Below are 18,807 nucleotides of genomic sequence, written 5' to 3' on the forward strand. Positions count from 1 at the left end.
CAAAAATAAATACACATTAATTGATTGCCCTGGGACCCAAAGCCTGTTCCTGGTCCTGGTCCTGGTCCTGGTCCTGGTCCTGGTTCTGGTCCTGGTCCTGGTTCTGGTCCTGGTCCTGGTCCTGGTCCTGGGGCCAGGTGGCCAGGGATTGCAGGTGTGGCTGACCACACAACATAACCGTAGCACCGATGGCCGGTTCATCTTACGCTGGGACGTCACAGCTCTGAAAAATCTACTTGAGCAGCCAACAAAGCAACAATACAAATTTGGAAAGATGGAGTTTCTCTGCAGCTTTGCCCTAAAAATCAAATATGGCTGCTCCCATATAAAAAGTTGATGGCAGCTTGTAAATCTGCACTTACACAACCTCAGAACATGTTTGCATGCATAAAATGCAGTGTAGCTAACTTTCTGGAGCTAGGATTGTTGTAAATAGCTGGTATCATCCTGAGTGTTTGTATTTTTTGTTTATTCTTTTATGAGTCGTCATGGCCACCTTCAAATTTCCAAAAGTTCCCAGTGATCTGAGGACACAATTCCAGACGGTGTGCTAGTAAAGCTAACACTAACCCTTGAGTGACAGCCATCACTAATCTGCAAACAAGGCTTTAGAATCCTCTGAGACCCTTAAATCTCAAAAGTAGCATTTCTAAAATACATTCAGCCACAAAACTGTCATTGTAATGACTATTCCTCATAATAATTCAAAAGCATTCATTGAGCAGTTCCACGGGATTAAATAAAACACCACACTGTTCTGACGGTCATTACGAGTAATTAAGTGTTGACTGTTACAAAATCATTTAATTTCTCAGCACAGGACAGACAGAAACTCAGGCCCACAATCCCTCTGCAAAGATAACAAATCCTTCTGGTTCACTCTGAGTTAGGTGGGTCTCAATGCTGAATCATCCTAAAATAAACTTCGCTCTGTCCCTGCTTGCATTTTGAAGAGTACTGTTTAATGATATTTGAGGTACATATATATTTAAATAACATATCTATATGTAGAATGTGTTCCCTGCAGAACATGATTTAACAGTTCAATCAGAAATTCCAGCACATGGTGCAAAATTCAAGTAAATAGAAAATGCAGCACACATCATTATGAATTAATTACATATATTTTTTTTAATTCCAGCACTATATTTGTTTACATTTCGCTCAGTGTCTTAATATTTTTGGGCGCATGGACTGTTAATCCCTTTGCTTCTACAGCCTCATCGCTTATATTTTCTTAACTAAAGCCACCGATAACGAAAGCGGAACATATTAACTTGGCGCGCTCACGTCTTGCTTATTTCTCTCCGAGATTAAGTCAGTGGCAAAGATAATGCCGGGATGGAGTTTGCAAACGTCCCTCTGAACTGTGTGCAATAAGAAAAGGTGCAGTCTCTGGCCTGCAGCATTCTCTCCAGGGTTATCTCTAATGAGGGACGTCTGGCTCAGCTGCTGATTGGACGCTAGTGTAAGGGGGGGGGGGGGTGAAAAGGTCAAACACATTATCACATTTCTTCATCCCCTTGAGCTGGGACAATTAGTCAGTGAGATCAAACAGCTGATCCAGTGTAGCGATGTTGTCACTGGCCAGCAGAGCGGCGGGTCCCGCTCGTCCTCCGTCTGTCTGCACACACGTCGCAGACCTGGCCAAATGCTGACACTGTCGCATGAGGCGCAGATGAAAACATGCCTTTTTGCTGTCGCAGAGCTGAGTAGGAGGCAGTGGGTTTTTTTCTCTCCAAGCAAGCCCAACTCCATGAACAAAAGCTTCAGCTTGGGGGGAGCCGATCTTAAATGTTCTTTACCAATGAGGGAAAAGAGGTTCGGTTGTGAGGGAAGGAGCAAGACCGATATATTTCCTACCCCAGATCGCCCCCCCCCCCCCTCCTTTTTGTAATCGAAAACAGACGTCCACATGAGCCGGACTCTGCGGGGAGGCTCTGCGGGATGCACTCCCACATGTACACACACATGCACGCCTCCCTTTGTCTCCGCTGCTTTCCCTCATGTGGACTGACATGTGGGCCGGCCGAAAGGGAATGTGTGCTCTCCCCGTCTCAGCGCGAGAGTTTGTATTGTTACCGAAACACGTAAGAGGGAACACGCAGAGCTCATGCCACAACATTTCAATCTCAAGCTGTAGATTGTTTGAGTCTGCATACACATGTAATCCGCCGAGAAATGCCCGCAACCCAAAACAGTGAAATCATGAGCGCAAAGGTGAAGCAAGGAGTCACGATGGGAGCAGTGTGAATTTACTCTGAACCATGTGCAGCGTGTTTTTGTGCTCTGGGTAATGAGTCTCGCTGTTGCTGCTTAGTAAGTTTATGTAAAATGTTTATTTTTCCGTGTGGTAATAATCACTCGGCTTTCCAGCGGTGGATTATGGCATCTGCTGTTATGTCAAGTGAAGCCGTTTAAAGGGGAATGTGGCCTTCTCGCCTCGGCTGTGCGCTGCAGGTGCTTTTTTATGGCTTCTTTCAGTGTTGCACTTGGCGTAGCCTGGGCACCGAAAGGAAAGACATGCTTCCTGGTGGCTAACGAGGTGCTGAACCCTGCCTTTTATTTGTTTTAGAAGCACCTGGGCCAACCAGGGCAAAGCTGGCCAGGACAATGGAATCAGTCTAGCGTTTCCACAAAAGTCTAACCCATTCAAAACCTCGCAGAACCTCGGGATGCAAACTCCTACACTTTGTAAAATGAAGGGAAGACAGAACGAGGGCTGAGACAGCCCATTCTCTTCTCACAAAGGAATCCATTGTTTCTCTTTACATGCCTTGAGTCCCCAGCCTTGCAGATTAAAACTGCATAAAGAGACAATGGAAAAGGAACACAACGTAGCAAGGACGCAGCAAGCATGCAGCTTAGATTTCAGAAATGCAACGCAAGGCGAAAGCGGCTGCTCTCACTGCGGATTTCAACATCTCTCTTCTCCTCAGTTTGTCAAAATCAAGTGTTTCCCTAACAAATCTTCCCTAACAAATGCAAACAGCACGCTATGTCATAAACACTAACCCACTATGTTTCATATCATGGTAGTGATTTCCTGAAGTACATATTGACCTGCCTTGCAAAAGTATTTACACCCCCAAACCTTTCTGCCTTCTGCCCTGTTACAACCGCAAACTTTGTGATGCGCTTTGGGGATTTTATTTAGCAGAAATCAAGGTAGCGTGTAATTTTTAAGCAGAAATAGAACGGTGCATGATTTTCAAAGTTTTTACAAATAATAAAGAAATAAATGGTTTGCATCTGTACCCCCCAACCACCCCTCCCTCCCCCCCAACTCATAGCCTTAAGAAGTCACGTACAGTGTGTGTAATTTGATCCCAGCCTAAACACAGCCCTTTAGTGAACGCCTCAGGGTTTTGTTAAATCAGAATCAGCTCTATTAGCCAAGTTTGTGCACAAAAACAAGGCATTTGATTTTGGCTCCACTTTTCTCTCAATTAAGACATTTTAAAGATCAATATATAGGTCCGTTGCAAATACCATTCAGGTCAGGGATAAAGCTGTGAAGTTTCAAATAGGTTATAAAACAATATCCCAAACTTTGTATAAGAGGCGGAAAAAAAAGCCATTATTGAAAGAGATCCCTGGAAAGTCCCGTTTGCAGTGTGCTAAACACAGCAAACGTGGAAGAACATGCTCTGGTCAGATCACACCAAAACCAAAGTTTTTGGTCTGCATGTAAAAAAAAAATATCAAAATACTAATACTGTATATTATCCATGAGATACCACCATCCTTGTTAAAACAGATGTGGCAGCATAATGCTGTGGGGATGCTTTTCTTTAGCAGAGATTGCAGTTCACAGATGCTCTCTCTGTACTTTCGGCTGTAATCACAGCAAAAGTTGTTTTTGTTGTTTTTTTACAAACTATTGACTTGAAGGGGCAAAAATACAAATGCAACCCAGACATTTTTATTTATAACCACATGTTGTTTTGTTGTTCAGAATCCTGCTTTACTTTGTGTTGGTTTGTCACACAAAAATCCCAAAGAAATGCATGCAACTTTGTATTTGTAGCATGACAAAATGTGAAAAGGTTTAAAGGGGTATAAATACTGTTCAGCTGCCATGAACCACAGTGGGATTTTGCTCTACCGTATAAATCCTCTATTTTCAGTATTTTACTTATAGGCGTCATATAGTTGGATGTCGCAGACTCGAAGAAACATACGGAGTAAAATAATTTCCCCCTCTGGCCCGGAAAGTTTTATCTTGAAGCCTGGGGTGCAATATTAAAGCATTCGCAACGGTAATTAAATCTGTTCATGTCTGTAGTCAATTACCTTGGTGTTGTGAAACCATTAAAATATGTTTTGCTCTCTTTCTACAACTATACACAGACAACATTCAACTGCATGAGATGTAAAAGTAGTGAATAAGATGATGAAACCATTAAAGGCATGTCTGCAGAATTGGCCTAATTTTACAGGGGGGTATGTTTGTATTTTACCACCAGTTTGTCAGTGATGCACAAGCTTCCAAATCGAATAATCACGTTTTAATCTTCAAAGATTTCAGCAACTTTACACCTTTCGTTTCCGTTTCTTTTTTCTTTTTCCATAGATCCAGCGAACCAGCCCGTAGCTCAAGAGGCAGTCAGGAGAGCCTCCGCTCTGAGGCGTCCGCCGGCACGAACAGGAGAATCAATCGCAAGTAAGAGTTGAGAACGTGTTGCTATTCCTACATAAAAGCAAGACGGCGGAGCGATGCACCGAGGTCTTCATCCTGCAGCTGAAAAAATCCATTGTCTGATTTTTAGGTTGTCTGAACTGCAGTCGAATCACAGCTTTAAGCGAAAAGCTCAACTCGCTAGAGTCAAAGGTGAAAACTACCTGAATCATTGAGCAAGTTCACAGGCCTTCTTTATATAAAGATGTTATTAAATGACCTGTGTTTGTTTTTTGTTCCCCTCCCAGGTGCTATTGCTCACAGCGCCGGGCAGCATTTCCCATCGCCACCTTCAAAGCAAAGGAGGAACTGCTCCAGAGGCCTCGCTGCTGATGGGTGCAGTCTCGGCTCAGGGAGCCCCCGGTGAGCAGGGACCTGCAGGTAACCCATGGCGTCATGTGATAATGGACATGTATGTTCATTTTCCATTAATTAGACTCTAGAAGTTTATTTTTCTTTACTTTGTCAAAAAAAACACCCCTTCCTTCCTTCCTTCCTTTCTTTCAAGCAAATATGATCATTGCTTTCTCTGCGTTACCTGCTCACATCCTTTTTCCTGAACCTTTCACACTTATTTCCGTTCAGAAAAGCAGGAGCCTTGGGTATCCACTCACACATGTCCTACGCTGAACCCAGCACATCCAAAACTACATCATCTGAAGAACTGTTAACGTATTGTTTAGTCTAACTGGTCCATCGGCACAGATTTTATTGAAATGAAATTAGACCATCATGATGAAAGTGGGTGTGTTGCAATCTGCTGTCCAAAATTATTCCCCAAAAACACTTTTTTTTTTTTCCGTGTGCTTTTTCCAACCCTTTTGTTTTTGTTGGAGAAAATAGTTTTGACACATTGGGAGCATAAAACTGCAGTACGAGGATATCGGCATAGTGTCAACGCGGAAGTTTTTTTTTTTTTTTTTTTTTGCTGAAGCTGAAAGATTTAAAGAAAAGCTTACCCTTGCAAAGCTATCCATACTAGAGTTGTTACGAAACCGAAATGTTTCAAACACAATACTGATTCTAAGAAAATACTCAATACCATTTTTTGAAGGCACATGGATCCTTCTGATTAAGAGCAAAAAATATGATTCATTACAAAATGGCCAATATAACTTTAACTTCCTTAATTAGGGGAAAAACAATGACTAGGGGACAATTCAGCCTCTGTTTGAAGAAATATATAATGTAAGTGTCACTTCCTTGCTTGGCAAAAAAAGATAACACCAATACGCTAAGTGTTCATTCATGTCCTTGATGAATGTATTTACCTATGAAACAACAGGGTAGGTAGGGTAGGTTGCTGTGAGTTCCTACATTTCTCTGCTCTGGCTCATATACTGTGTTATTATTAAATGGCAAAGTAATAGAGGGAGTACACTGGTTTATTTTGTGGCTTCACTGTTTACTGCACGACCTTGTCGTCAGCTGATTAACCTTTTCCTGCTTTAATCCGTACCAAAGAACCGAGCGGCAGCACATCTCGATGGGGCGCTCAGACCGAACCACTTTGTCTGGTAGAAAAACACAAAGCAGTTCATGATTGTCCTGTGGAAGATAAATGTGACTTAAAAAAAAACACACACAGAAATGTGTTCATTTTGATGTGCATTTATATTCAGCCCACTCTACTTTGATACTCTAAATAAACTCTGGTCCAAGCTATTGTCATATAAGCCACAACGACACTAAATCTACCACAGTATACAGCTGGGCTGCAATGGATAGTCTAGCTCAAAGCATTCATTTGTTAGAATGGTCTAGTCAAAATCCAGACCTAAATCCACCTGAGAGCATTACTTGACATGTTTCATGCAATCTCAATGAGTTTAAGGTATTTTGCTTAAATGAAGGGGCATACATTTTAATTCCTAGATTAGGACTGGTCAGTATATCACAAATATATCATCATGGTGATATCAGAGTTGGGTACTGATATAGCAAAGGATTGCATGGATTAAAAACCAGACGTCCTTCACTCACACTTTGTGTCCGCTTTGTAATGAACCAGCCAGAAACTGTGAAATGCACTTTTATGTAAGCGATACAATTAGTTAGCATTTTTGAAATCAGCATTTTAGTGACACACCAGCGAGACAGCAGTGTTGCACTACACACGCCCGTTGCTTTCACAGAGAAGCTGTTACTTGGACAGAAATGCGCCTCGTGACTCAGTGGATTTTACACTTCATCATCTCCAGGTGGCTCGAGTTCAGGTTTCTTCACACATATGAACCTCCAAATGAAGACATCTCCCTGTTTTCCTTTCAGGTCCTCAGGGTGAAAAGGGCAGAGATGGACTTCCTGGCAGAGATGGTGAGTCGTAATTGCAGTTGGCTTTTGGCTGATGTCATGCAGGATGTAAACCAGTGAGGGATTCATGATTACTCCTGATTGTTTCTTTCCTCGCAGGAAAGCCAGGATCTCGAGGGCTGCCAGGTCCCAGTGGGCCCCCGGGGGAGGTGGGAGCGAGGGGTCCGTCCGGAGCTCCCGGATCGAAGGGCCCACCCGGACCAGCAGGTAAGACTGGACCAAAGGTAGAGTGAGATTAGATAAACTGGTCACCCAGATTATCAGTGAGCACATGTTCGGTGTGTGCCCTCAGTAAAAGTTAGTAGGTGCCGCAGGGCAATTGTTTACGTCTCTAACAATACTGTCAATAGAACAAGATTAGTGAATGGATCGCTACCGACCACAGAGCAGCAGAAACAACACGATAAACTGGTGCAGAGCGTTTGTCACTGGAAGGGTTTTGGGCTCTGGTCAGCCCAAAGACCCTCCAGAGCTGCAAGCTGGGACATTCCAGCGGCCTTTGAGGTCTGCTGGTTGCTCGGGGGAATTTTTATTTTATTGGTTTTCATTTAAAGTTATATGTTTCTAAAAGTTTTTACTGGCTGCATACAGTGCCTTGCAAAAAAGGACACAACCCTTGAAATATCTGTTGTTTTTTACGTAACAACCACAAGCTGCAGTGTGTATTGGTGTTTTTATGTAGCCAACGCAACACAAATTACTATAGAATTGGGAAGAGGAAAGAAAATTATCTTCTTTTTTTTTAAGCGTTATTTCTAAATTAGATCCTGAAATGTCTGGCTTGCATATTTATGTCCACAGGCATATACATATATGTCTGTACGTCAGGAAGCTGTAAGTGTGTGAAACCAAAATTGCGTTCCTTGTTTGTGCTCTCAACCCTGGCCGGTAAAGCTGATTCTGATTCTCATATTCAACATCACTAAATTAGTACTTTGTAGAACCACCTTTCACTGTAATTACAGCTGCAGGGATTTTGGTGTCTGAAGACCAATTTTTTTAGCCTCGTGAGACCATCCTGATCTCGCGAGCTTTCAAGGTTTCACTCGCAGATCAGTCTGGCTACTCTCCGTTGAAGAAAATTTGGAGCCGTTCACCAAACGAACGTCCAATCAGCGTTGGCTTTGAGGCGGGTTGAGGTGTGACGCAACGGGAAGCGCGTCAGTTCAGTCTAAAGAACATGGCGGCTTCAGCCGATGAAACTAGCGTTAGCGTGGCTATCGAGCAAGTTTTATCGGCATTACAGAGTATTTCTTTGCTGAGCTAACGAGCCTTTACCTGCAGCAGCAAGAGTAGCTTGTGTTTTCGTCGTCGCTCGTAACAGAGCGACGACGAAGCATGTTGACGAGTACGTCATATGCTTCGTTGATCTGATTGGTTTATTTGGCCCGTCTATCACCAACATAGGCCAATCAGCTAACCAGTATTTTCGCCCCTTCCCAAAATTACTTCAACGGAAGGTTTCCAGATGGATATGCGGAGCAAATCTATCTGGCGGAGTCAGGTAACAATTTTTTACCAATTCTTGTTATTAAAATAGTTCAAGCTCAGAGTAGTTGCTGCTTCTAAAATAACACCAAAAACAAACGTCGCTGTTATATTGAATTTACTTACCTGTCCAGTGGAAAGCCTGTAACCTCCACATCCGTTATGAATCCCCACTCCCTCATGAATTATCTCCACCTGGCAATGATCGCTACGCCAATACAGACTCTCGTTTTCTCCCAGTTATCACTTCTTTTTCTTTTCTTGGTTACTTTCTCTTCCCTTTCGCCTGGCAAAGAGTATGGATAGTCCTCCATTTCAACAAAAAACGGCACATAGCATGAGCTACCGTCATCTTTGCTTGTTTATTGATTTTTGCTAATTGAAAGCCAAATTAGTTACACGCTGTCTCTTTAAAGTTCGTAATAAGTTGCTCTTTGAATTCAGGCCAGCTCCCAATTGAGATTATTGAAGTAAAAGTAAGTTTTTAAAAATAATTTCAGCAATTTGTTTTTCTGAAACAAAAGGGGAGAAAATCAATTAATCGGATTCAAGTCATGCAGTTATATTCCTGTGGATCAGAGTGAAGAAGGCTGAACACAAATGCACGGCATACTTTTTTGTAAAATATTTGTAATTTTCCCTCTGCATACCAACTATGCAGTACTTTGTGATTGTCTATTACATAAAATCCCCTCAAAATACATAGGTTTAAGTTAAGTTTGTCATGACGGGGTGAATACTTTTGTGAGGCACAGTGTGCACTCGTGTCTGTGTCCTCCTGTTCATCGTCATCAGCCTGGAGCGAAACCAGATCGCAAATCTCTCCTTTAAATCCAGAACTCACTACTCGATGTGGACGAATAACGGATGACCTGTTGAGGAAAACTTAATCCACCTTTAGCTGCAGCCATAAAGACTAAAGTAAATGGCGGCCAAAGTTGTGCCATAACATCTGCTCCTGCTATCGACTGTTATTGCTCTGCTTTGAATCACGGAGGGAGTGTTTCTCCTTTCAGGCTAACATATGAGCCCTGCCTTGCGCTTGCTGCTGGGTGAAAGTGCGATTTAGAGCGAAACTTGAACTACAAACCCACTTTCTGAGGAGCTCCATGTGACTTCAATCTGAAGTAAGCATGAGCTGTACGTATACAAATCCCAGCACCTTATGATTTCCATATGCCTGCGGTGTTATTGTTTTTTCTGTCTCCATTACTTCATGGGTATCCGAAGGAATTTTATTCTTTCATTCAAAGTGAAAGATAAACACAATGGGTGGAACGTGACCGGTGCAATGTAAGAAAAATTACCCAAGTTCAAGAGAAAGTGAACTTTGTGTTGCAAATATGCTATCATATTTTGTCACAGCGTCCCCCCAGAATCTGCAGGGGGGCTGTAACTGTACGGGAAAAACTTGAACGGTTTTCCTTAATATATTGCATTAACGTTTAGGGACCGCTTAGGGTATTGATACAAACCATTGTGCTACACATGGCTTTAAGTCTCTGAAAAGCATCCAAAGTGCTGTGAGCTGTTCTTCAATACCTTGCTAGGTTTTAGAGAAAGCGGGTCACAAACAGTCAAATCAAAGCTGTAATAACATCACGGAACAGTGCACTAATTACTGGACTGTAGTTGATAATTGCCTGAGTGCATAAACAGAGTGTTGATGGGAGGGAGGGACAGAGGTGATGGCCTCAGTGAGGTCAGATGATGCTTTTTCCAGCTTCAAATTAGTGACTGAAGTAGGTGAGAGGGCACTCTCACTGGACGCCTGTTTAAGACCCGCCAGAGACTGTTGTGGGCAGGGTTCCTACGCAATTTTCTTATAACAATCCCGTATTTTTCCAGATTCATCTTTCCAGAGTTTTCAGTCCTTTATATCTGTTTTGGTATTTAAAATCTAAATTTAGTGTGAAATTATAGCCAGTCAATTTTCAGTGGATGGACATTAAAATTTTAACCAAAAGATCGCAAGGATTGAAGTTATGGAGTTAAGGGATGGAGGGAGGAAGGAAAAAGAAAGATATATATTGTATAAGAAAGGGAGGAACAATGAAGGCAACAAGTAAGGAAGGAAGAGATTGAAGAAGGAAAGGAGGAGACAAGGAAGGAAAGACCCAGGGAAGGAAAGAAGGGCACAAGGAAAGAAAGGAAGAAAGGATACAAGACAGTAAAGGGAGGGAGGAAGAAAGAGGAAGAAATGGATTTAGCACACAAGAAAAGAAAGACAGACAGAAAGAAACAAAGAAAGGAAAAAAGGCATAGGGAAGAGAAGGAATGTAAAGCATAAGGTAGGAAATGCAGGAAGGGAGAGCACAAGAAAGGAGCCAGAAAAGGACACAAGGGAGAAAGGATGCAAGAACGAAATGGAGGAAGGCTGTAAGGAATAAAGGTAAAGAAGGGCACAGGGAAGGAGTGAAAGGAAGGATGCATGGAGGAAAAGAAATAAAAGACAGAAGAAAGTAAAGAAAGGAATGATGGGCATGGGAAGGAAACCGAAGTAAGCCTAGAAAGAAGGAAATGATTGAATGAAGCTAAGAATGAAAGGAAGGAAGGATGCAAGGTAGGAAGGGAGCTAGAATGCAAGGAACATAAAAAGATAATAAGTACAGACAGGAGGTAGACAAGGAAGAAAAGAAAAGGAACCAAAGAAGGAAGGAAGGACACAAAATGGGTAGACCAACATTTAGACATTGAGATAGGGAAAAAGTCTGAAAATAAAAGTAGGGGACCCTGTGTGTTTATTCTGACGTACAGGGAACATTTCATCTACAATGATGGTGAGCCTGTAAGAGTTTGAATTTAACTCTGCTTATTTGAGTTTCTAGATGCCACCAAGTTCTCCGTGCAGGCTCATTAATGATCCTCCTGTTAATTACAGAGTGACAGGATTGGTCAGTTCACACTGTCCCCCACAGCCCAGAACTTTATTCCTTATGTGCACATTCAGTCGCAGACCAAACAGACACCGTCATGCTGTGTCAACACCTTCTCTAATACCTTCTCTCTCTGCTCTTTGTCATCGTTTATCCTGCGTTCAGAACATCAGCCGCAGTCATTCATCAGTCTGCAATGTGCCGTGCCTCTGAGCAATGGAGTTCAAGATTCGGTCCTAGCATGACGTACCGTGTCTCTGCCACCGTGCTAATTTATCATCTTCTGTCCCTTCTGTCAGGGCCCCGCGGTCCCCCCGGGTTCCCAGGAGAGAGAGGTCTACCAGGGCTGCCAGGGCCACCTGGACCTCCAGGCCCTCCGTCGCCAGCTGCTGCTCGGATCCCAGAACCAGACCCCAGTGAGTAACCACCACCATGTTTGACTGCTGGTATGATGTTCATTTTCTGAAATTAGTTTGCCTCCAGAAGAAATGGGACCCAGTCACAGTTACAACAGGCCTGGTATAGTTACTGTAACATTTTGGGTCGTTCTTTTGTTTGGAAAATGATAAAAATAGGCTCATGTTAATGAGGACATTTTCCAAAAGAACAAATACAAGGTTGGTTTTACAAAAACAGCATTTTCTGCCGGATAAGCTTTAAATTGATGTGTACCCAAATAATAATCTATTTCCATGCATGAAAGAAACTTGTGTGGGTAGGGAACCAAAACTATCTCTTGCCCAGGGGCCCACATCCTGCTAAATCCGGCCCTGATCAGAGTCATACACGTTGCACTGGCTTCCTTCCTGTGCAACTCTGCAAACCTATTTAGTCACCCCTCAATTTTTGTATACTTTGCATCCAAGCGGCCAAATTTCCTCCTAATCTTTTAAAGCAATCTAGAACAAGACCTTTCCTGGCTTTCCGCAGACCTTTTAAAGCCTTATTACTAATTTCCAGTCCTGTTCTCATAAACTTGGCTCGTCAGAGTCTCTTTAAAAAGATTGGATAAACTGCAGTAGTAGCGGAGGAAATATGATGTGGCACTCTTAAACATATTTAGAACAGATGTATCTGATAGTGTTAACATTGGGGCATTTCATTCTAAGATACATATTCTTTAAATCCAGCAAAGAGTTGAAATAGGAACCGGATAGGCCTTTTTTGTTCAAAGGATTCGCAGGGCAGATTGAGGAGGCTCAACAACCTAAAAACAGTTACAAAAGTGGTCAGGGAATGGTCTTATAATTGATGAAAATTTATCACATCAAGTCCAAAGAAAATGTTTCACTAAAGTTTGACGTTTGGTAAAATAGTACCAAAGCGTCTCTTTTGAAGCAAATGTTATGGAGAAATGACTTGTGGTTGTTGATGACCCAAATGCAGAAAGAGGGTAGATAATCTTGTGTTTAGGTGAATTTAATAAATTATAAAAAAAAGAGAAACTTACAGGTGCATAGTGCAAGTTTTGTAGTTAAATATATATTTATTTATTTTCCTTACATGCCCTTACAATTATCCGACATGTAAAATGAGTTGCCTCTATAGGCTCCATTAGTCAGTTTATCATAAAGTTATTCAGACTGAATCCTGTGGGTGCGTGAGTGTGTGAGACACGCTGCGTGCTTTCGTTCACCTGGCCACTTTGTTGAGTCTCCACTGTAATCGGTCCATTAGCGAGAGAACACGTGCTAACTTCAATATTTATAACTTTCTTACCTCAGAAGACATTACGCCTCTAAACAAAAGACCTGTGCAGTCACAGCGCCAGATGCTTTCCTCTTCTCCTATGCACGTTTACAACACTGGTGTTATTTCAACTTTTCGCCAGAGGGGGCAGACGTCTGCAACAATCTTGTAACTTGCTATATGTTCCTTTAACTTTAAAAAAAAAATCCAGAGGGCAGCAACAGGGAAACCGGCAGCGTAACAACTAAAGCCCCTTTCAGATTGTCCTTTATTTCATTTGTTTATTACACCTGGGATGAGCTTAAAAGTACTGACAATTAATCGATCAGTGGCTTTGAAGCAATCCTTCATACTGAGCATGCATGTAGCGACAGTGGGGAGGAAAACTACCCTTTAACAGGGAGGAAAAACCTCCAGCAGAACCAGGCTCAGTATAAACGGTCATCTGCCTCGACCGACTGAGGGTTAGAGAAGACAGAGCAGAGACGCAACAAGAAGATCGATCAAGAAGTACTTTCTATGTTAGAGAGGGTAATGGCAGGCTAGCTTCATAGATGGCTGTGTCTAGAAAAGACAGATTTAAGCAATTAGGCTCTGAGCCAGTTTTCTGGTCAAGGGGATGAAAGAGAACAAATACAGTTATTTGCAGTGAAAGCTCAGACAGTAGCTATGTCTGAGACAGGGCCAGCTGTATCATTTATACTGATCCACTTCCGGGGGTAGTAACTAGCCACGTCCTCCGCTCCTGTACGTGTCCGCTCCGTTCCAGACCACCTCTGTGAGTCCGTGAAAAGCAAAGCCTACTACATCCGCGGTTACTCCGTCTAGCTCTGCTCCTAAGTTCCTTGGAGCCCGAGGAGAGCGTGTGCAGCCATCGTCATTACAAGCAGAATGCAGATCTATTTGGAGAGGATTACAGCATTTCTAATTAAAAGCTGAAAAGACAAATCTGCTCCCTTGTTTGGTGCAAAAAGAGTGATTTGCATTCAATATTTAAATAAAACAATTAATTTAATTGTGAATATTATAAAAAATTATTTTGTGGGTAACGGTCTCTATTTACACCATTTAATTTTGACAAAGTGGAGGGTTATTGACGTTCTTTTTCCTGTTTACTACGATTGCAACTGTGGAGCTTGATCCGGCTGGAGCCCAATGGATGTTATTATTATTATTATTATTATTATTATTATTATTATTATTATTATTATTATTATTATTATTATTATTATCTTCTTCTTCTTTGTTCCTTTTGATGATCACATGGGAGCCACACTGCCCTTCTGATTACAGCTGGTATGACTCTATTTGATACACCCACAAGATTCCTGATGACAGACCAAATTTTGTCCCGATGAATGCAGAAGAAAAACAGAAAACTCCATCCATATGCATCTGCATTTTTACATTTAGCATAAACGAGCGTTGACTTGTCTTTTGCGAATGAATGGTGCGAGGTGTAGACCACGCTCTTTTGGTTGCACAATGCTGAATGAAAAAACAAGCACCCAAGGCCTGTGATCTCAGCAGATCAAGGTGTATGACGTGAAAACCCATGATAGGGGCTCATGGTTGCTTGTTCATTACAGAACCACGATGAAAGCATCTTGAAAGACTCAGACAGCGTGACAAACAGGTCGATAACAGGAGAATCTGACAAAGCCTCCAAAGGGGCTTAAAAACTGAGGCGGGTGATTAAAGGAATGGAGAGCAGGTGGGATTTCTAGACAGAGGACTGCTGTGGAGGAGCAAGGTGCTGAAGAGAAAACTGATAAATGCAATGACTAACTGGGGAAGAATATCTAAACGGAGCACTACTAAACACGAAGGAGACCAAAAAAAAACACAAGACTAATCAGTTGGAAAACTCAGAAAGAGGTGAAACAAGGAATACGCAAGTGAAATGAAAACTTACCAAAATATTTCAGAAGTTGCAAATAAAACAGAACCAAAAGCACAAAAAAAAACCATCTAATAAATAAACCCAAACAATAATGACAAGCATGCACAGTTGTGCCCTTTTTCTTTAGCAAAGTCAGAATCCTATAAGTTTGACCATTACCCTTGTGATTGTCCTTGCATGTTTTTAGGTCAACGAAAACCCCATTCACAAAGTTCAACGCGAACTGAGCACAAGGGCGTAGGATGCTAAATACATTCTGCAGCACGTCCCTTCCTTTGCTTTTGTCTGATGACCTCATTTCCTGTTTCACTGACCAAAGCAAGACAAAGAAAAATACTTGATCTTTGTTTAGATTTTACTCTTGAGGAAAAAAGAGGTGATAATAGGAGTGATTAATGCATCTGTAAAAATCATGCTGTGCTATTTTTACTCAAAAGTTGTATAATAACTACATCTTATTTGGCATTAATCAATCATAAATATATAGTTAATTCGGAAAACGTAATTAATTAAGGGTGACTCACACTTAATAAGCTAAAAATGTATATATTTATTGATGCTTGATGTATTAGTGGTTAAAGAATGTATGAATAGATTATCTACTAATCCTGCAGTGCATTAATTATTCATGCAGTTGGTAATAGTTTAAGTGTTTTTGTGAACCCCTTCTAAAGTTAAGTTAAGTTAAAGTAAACAACTTCTTCAATGATATTGTTGATAACTGCTACTACTACACAACAGATCAATTCAACAAAGCATTTCAAGTAAATAATAAGCTTTCAATCATACATTTTAACAGCAGAAGTTTATATGCAAACTTCAACAGTATCAAAGACTGTCTGAGCCAGTTTAAAAAGCCATTCAGCATCATAGCCATATCTGAAACCTGGATCAGTCATGAGAAGGGGGTTGACTTTGAGATGGAGGGGTATGAGTTCAATTATATCAATAGAGAAGGGAAACCTGGAGGAGGAGTGGCTGTGTATGTTGACAAAAAACTCAAGTATAAAATAGTTGAAAACATGACCAGAGTTACTCAAGGTGCATTTGAGTGTATAACAGTTGAAATATTTATGGAAAAAGCAAAAAATGCCATAGTTAGTTGTATATACAGAGCTCCTGGTTCCAATATGGAAATATTTAGAGAATGGTTTGAGCAAACGTACACAGTTACATCTCAGAAGGTCTTTTTCATTTGTGGGGACTTTAATATTGATCTACTTAACTCAAATAATCATAAACCTACTGAAGAGTTCATCAATACCATGTACAGTTTGAGCCTTTTTCCCAAAATCACTAGACCCAGCAGGATCACACTGAACAGTGCTACAGTAATAGATAATATATTTACTAATATCTTAGAAAACAACATAAATAGTGGATTAATAATTCAGCATATTAGTGATCATCTACCAGTCTTTGTTGTTACCGACAATTTCTGTATTAAAAATAAGGACAAAAGTGATCCACAATTTAAAAGAGTAAGAACAGAGGAATCACTCACATCTTTCAAAGAGGAGTTATTGAAACACAACTGGGAATCTGTTTTGCATGAAGATAATGTCGATATGGCATATAATCATTTTCTGAATAGTTTTATAGCATTATATGATAAAAGCTGTCCATTAAAACTGTTCTCTCACATAAACAAATACTCAGAAGCTCCATGGATAACAAAGAGTTTGCAAAATGCCTGCAAAAAAAAGAACAAACTATATCGTGATTTTATAAAGCATAGATCCTTGGACGTTGAGAATAAATATAAGAAATATAAGAATAAATTGACTGCTATTCTGCGCATAGCCAAACAGGATTACTTTAATAAATTATTAGATAGAAATAAGAAAAACATCAAAGGGATTTGGAATGTATTAAATAATATTATCAAGCAAAACAGAGGAAAAAATAGTTTTCCACAGTTTTTTATAAATAATGATGACAATTTTGAGGACATTAATGACATTGTCCATAATTTCAATACATTTTTTGTGAGTGTGGGACCAACTCTGGCAGAAAAAATCCATGATCCTACAACAACTGGAGCTCTGAACGAAACATTAATTAGCAGAAATCCGTATTCAATGTTTCTCACTGCAGTGGGAGAACAGGAAATTATAGATGTTGTCAATAAATGTAAAAACAAAAGGTCAACTGACTGTGATGGCATTGATATGTCAATTATTAAGAGGGTAATTGATGAAATCATTGAGCCTCTGACTTACATATGTAATTTGTCATTTCAATCAGGTAAATTTCCTGAAAACATGAAAATTGCCAAAGTTATTCCACTTTATAAATCTGGGGACAGACACCATTTTACAAATTATAGGCCTGTTTCTCTACTTCCACAGTTTTCTAAAATTTTGGAGAAATTGTTTGTGAGTAGATTAGATTCATTTATTAATAAACATAAACTGCTTTCTGAAAGTCAATATGGATTCCGATCACAAAGATCTACAGCAATGGCAGTCATTGAATTGATAGAGGAAGTCACCAGCGCCTTAGATAATAAGAAATCTGCAGTCGGTGTATTTATTGATCTCAAAAAAGCTTTTGACACAATAAATCATGAAATATTAATTAATAAATTGGAGCGCTATGGCATCCGGGGAGTAGCCCTGCATTGGATGAAAAGTTATTTAAGTAACAGGCAACAATTTGTGCAAATGGGTGACTGCCAGTCATCGTGCTCGGACATTGTTTGTGGTGTCCCCCAGGGGTCAGTATTGGGGCCAAAATTGTTTATTCTATATATAAATGACATCTGCAAAGTTTCGAAAATACTTAAGTTTGTTTTGTTTGCAGATGATACTAATATTTTTTGTACAGGTGATAATTTGGATCAGCTTGTAGTTGATATCAACTTAGAGTTACGTCACCTTAAGGTATGGTTTGATATTAACAAATTATCATTAAATTTGGTTAAAACCAAGTTTATATTGTTTGGAAACTGCAAAAGCAAAACAAATGTACATATCCTAATAGACAATAAGACAGTAGAGAGAGTTAAGGAAATTAAATTTTTGGGAGTAATGATAGACGATAGGATTTGCTGGAAACCTCATATAAAATACATTCAAACAAAAATATCTAGAAGTATTGCTGTTCTCAGCAAAGCAAAACATTTTCTAAATTATGCTGCTCTTTATATTCTGTATTGCTCACTTATCTTACCTTACTTGAGTTACTGTGTGGACATATGGGGTAACACCTACAAAACCTCACTGCGGCCATTATGCACGTTACAAAAAAGGGCCATCAGAATGATTCACAAGGCAGGATTCCATGACCATACTAACACACTATTTATAAAGTCCTGCCTCCTCAAACTCCCCGATCTGGTAGAATTTCAAACAGCTCAGCTGATGTACAAAGCTAGAAATAAACAACTACCGGATAATATTCAAAAGCTGTTCACTGATAGAGAGGGGGGATATGACTTCAGGGAAAATCTTAACTTCAGAATTTTGAGGGTTCGAACCACCATGAAGAGAAAGTGCCTTTCAGTCTGTGGTGTAAAGGTCTGGAATAAACTCCAGAAAGAGCTGAAGCAATGTCCATCCATGAGCCTGTTTAAAAAAAGGCTTAAACTGATGTTTTTCAACAGGTATTGTAATGAGGAGAGATGAATTATATATCTGAGCACTGTGTATGTGTGTGTATGTTGATATGCACGTGTGCATTTATGTGTATGTATGTAGATGCATATATTCATATGTGTATATGCATATATTCATATATGTATATGTGTATAAATATAATTGTTTATATTTTTTGTGAATTTTGGATCAATACATTGTTGGTTAATAGGAAGGTACTTTAAGTGAAATTAGAGGGAGTAGGGGTATGAAAAATAA

At 40.4% G+C, this 18,807-nt stretch overlaps 1 protein-coding gene across 1 annotated transcript in view; it reads left to right on the plus strand.

Moving 5' to 3' along the window:
• emid1 (EMI domain containing 1) overlaps nucleotides 1–18,807 on the plus strand; it is a gene marked incomplete in the record, with an annotated part of 79,523 nt that overhangs the window by 48,466 nt on the left and 12,250 nt on the right. The window contains 6 exon segments of the mRNA XM_036143688.1: nucleotides 4,577–4,666; nucleotides 4,773–4,834; nucleotides 4,930–5,062; nucleotides 6,953–6,997; nucleotides 7,094–7,201; nucleotides 11,658–11,774. Of these exon segments, the coding sequence (XP_035999581.1) occupies nucleotides 4,577–4,666; nucleotides 4,773–4,834; nucleotides 4,930–5,062; nucleotides 6,953–6,997; nucleotides 7,094–7,201; nucleotides 11,658–11,774 (555 nt within the window).

Source organism: Fundulus heteroclitus, chromosome 12 (genome assembly GCF_011125445.2).
Source record: "Fundulus heteroclitus isolate FHET01 chromosome 12, MU-UCD_Fhet_4.1, whole genome shotgun sequence".
Lineage (NCBI taxonomy): Eukaryota > Metazoa > Chordata > Actinopteri > Cyprinodontiformes > Fundulidae > Fundulus > Fundulus heteroclitus.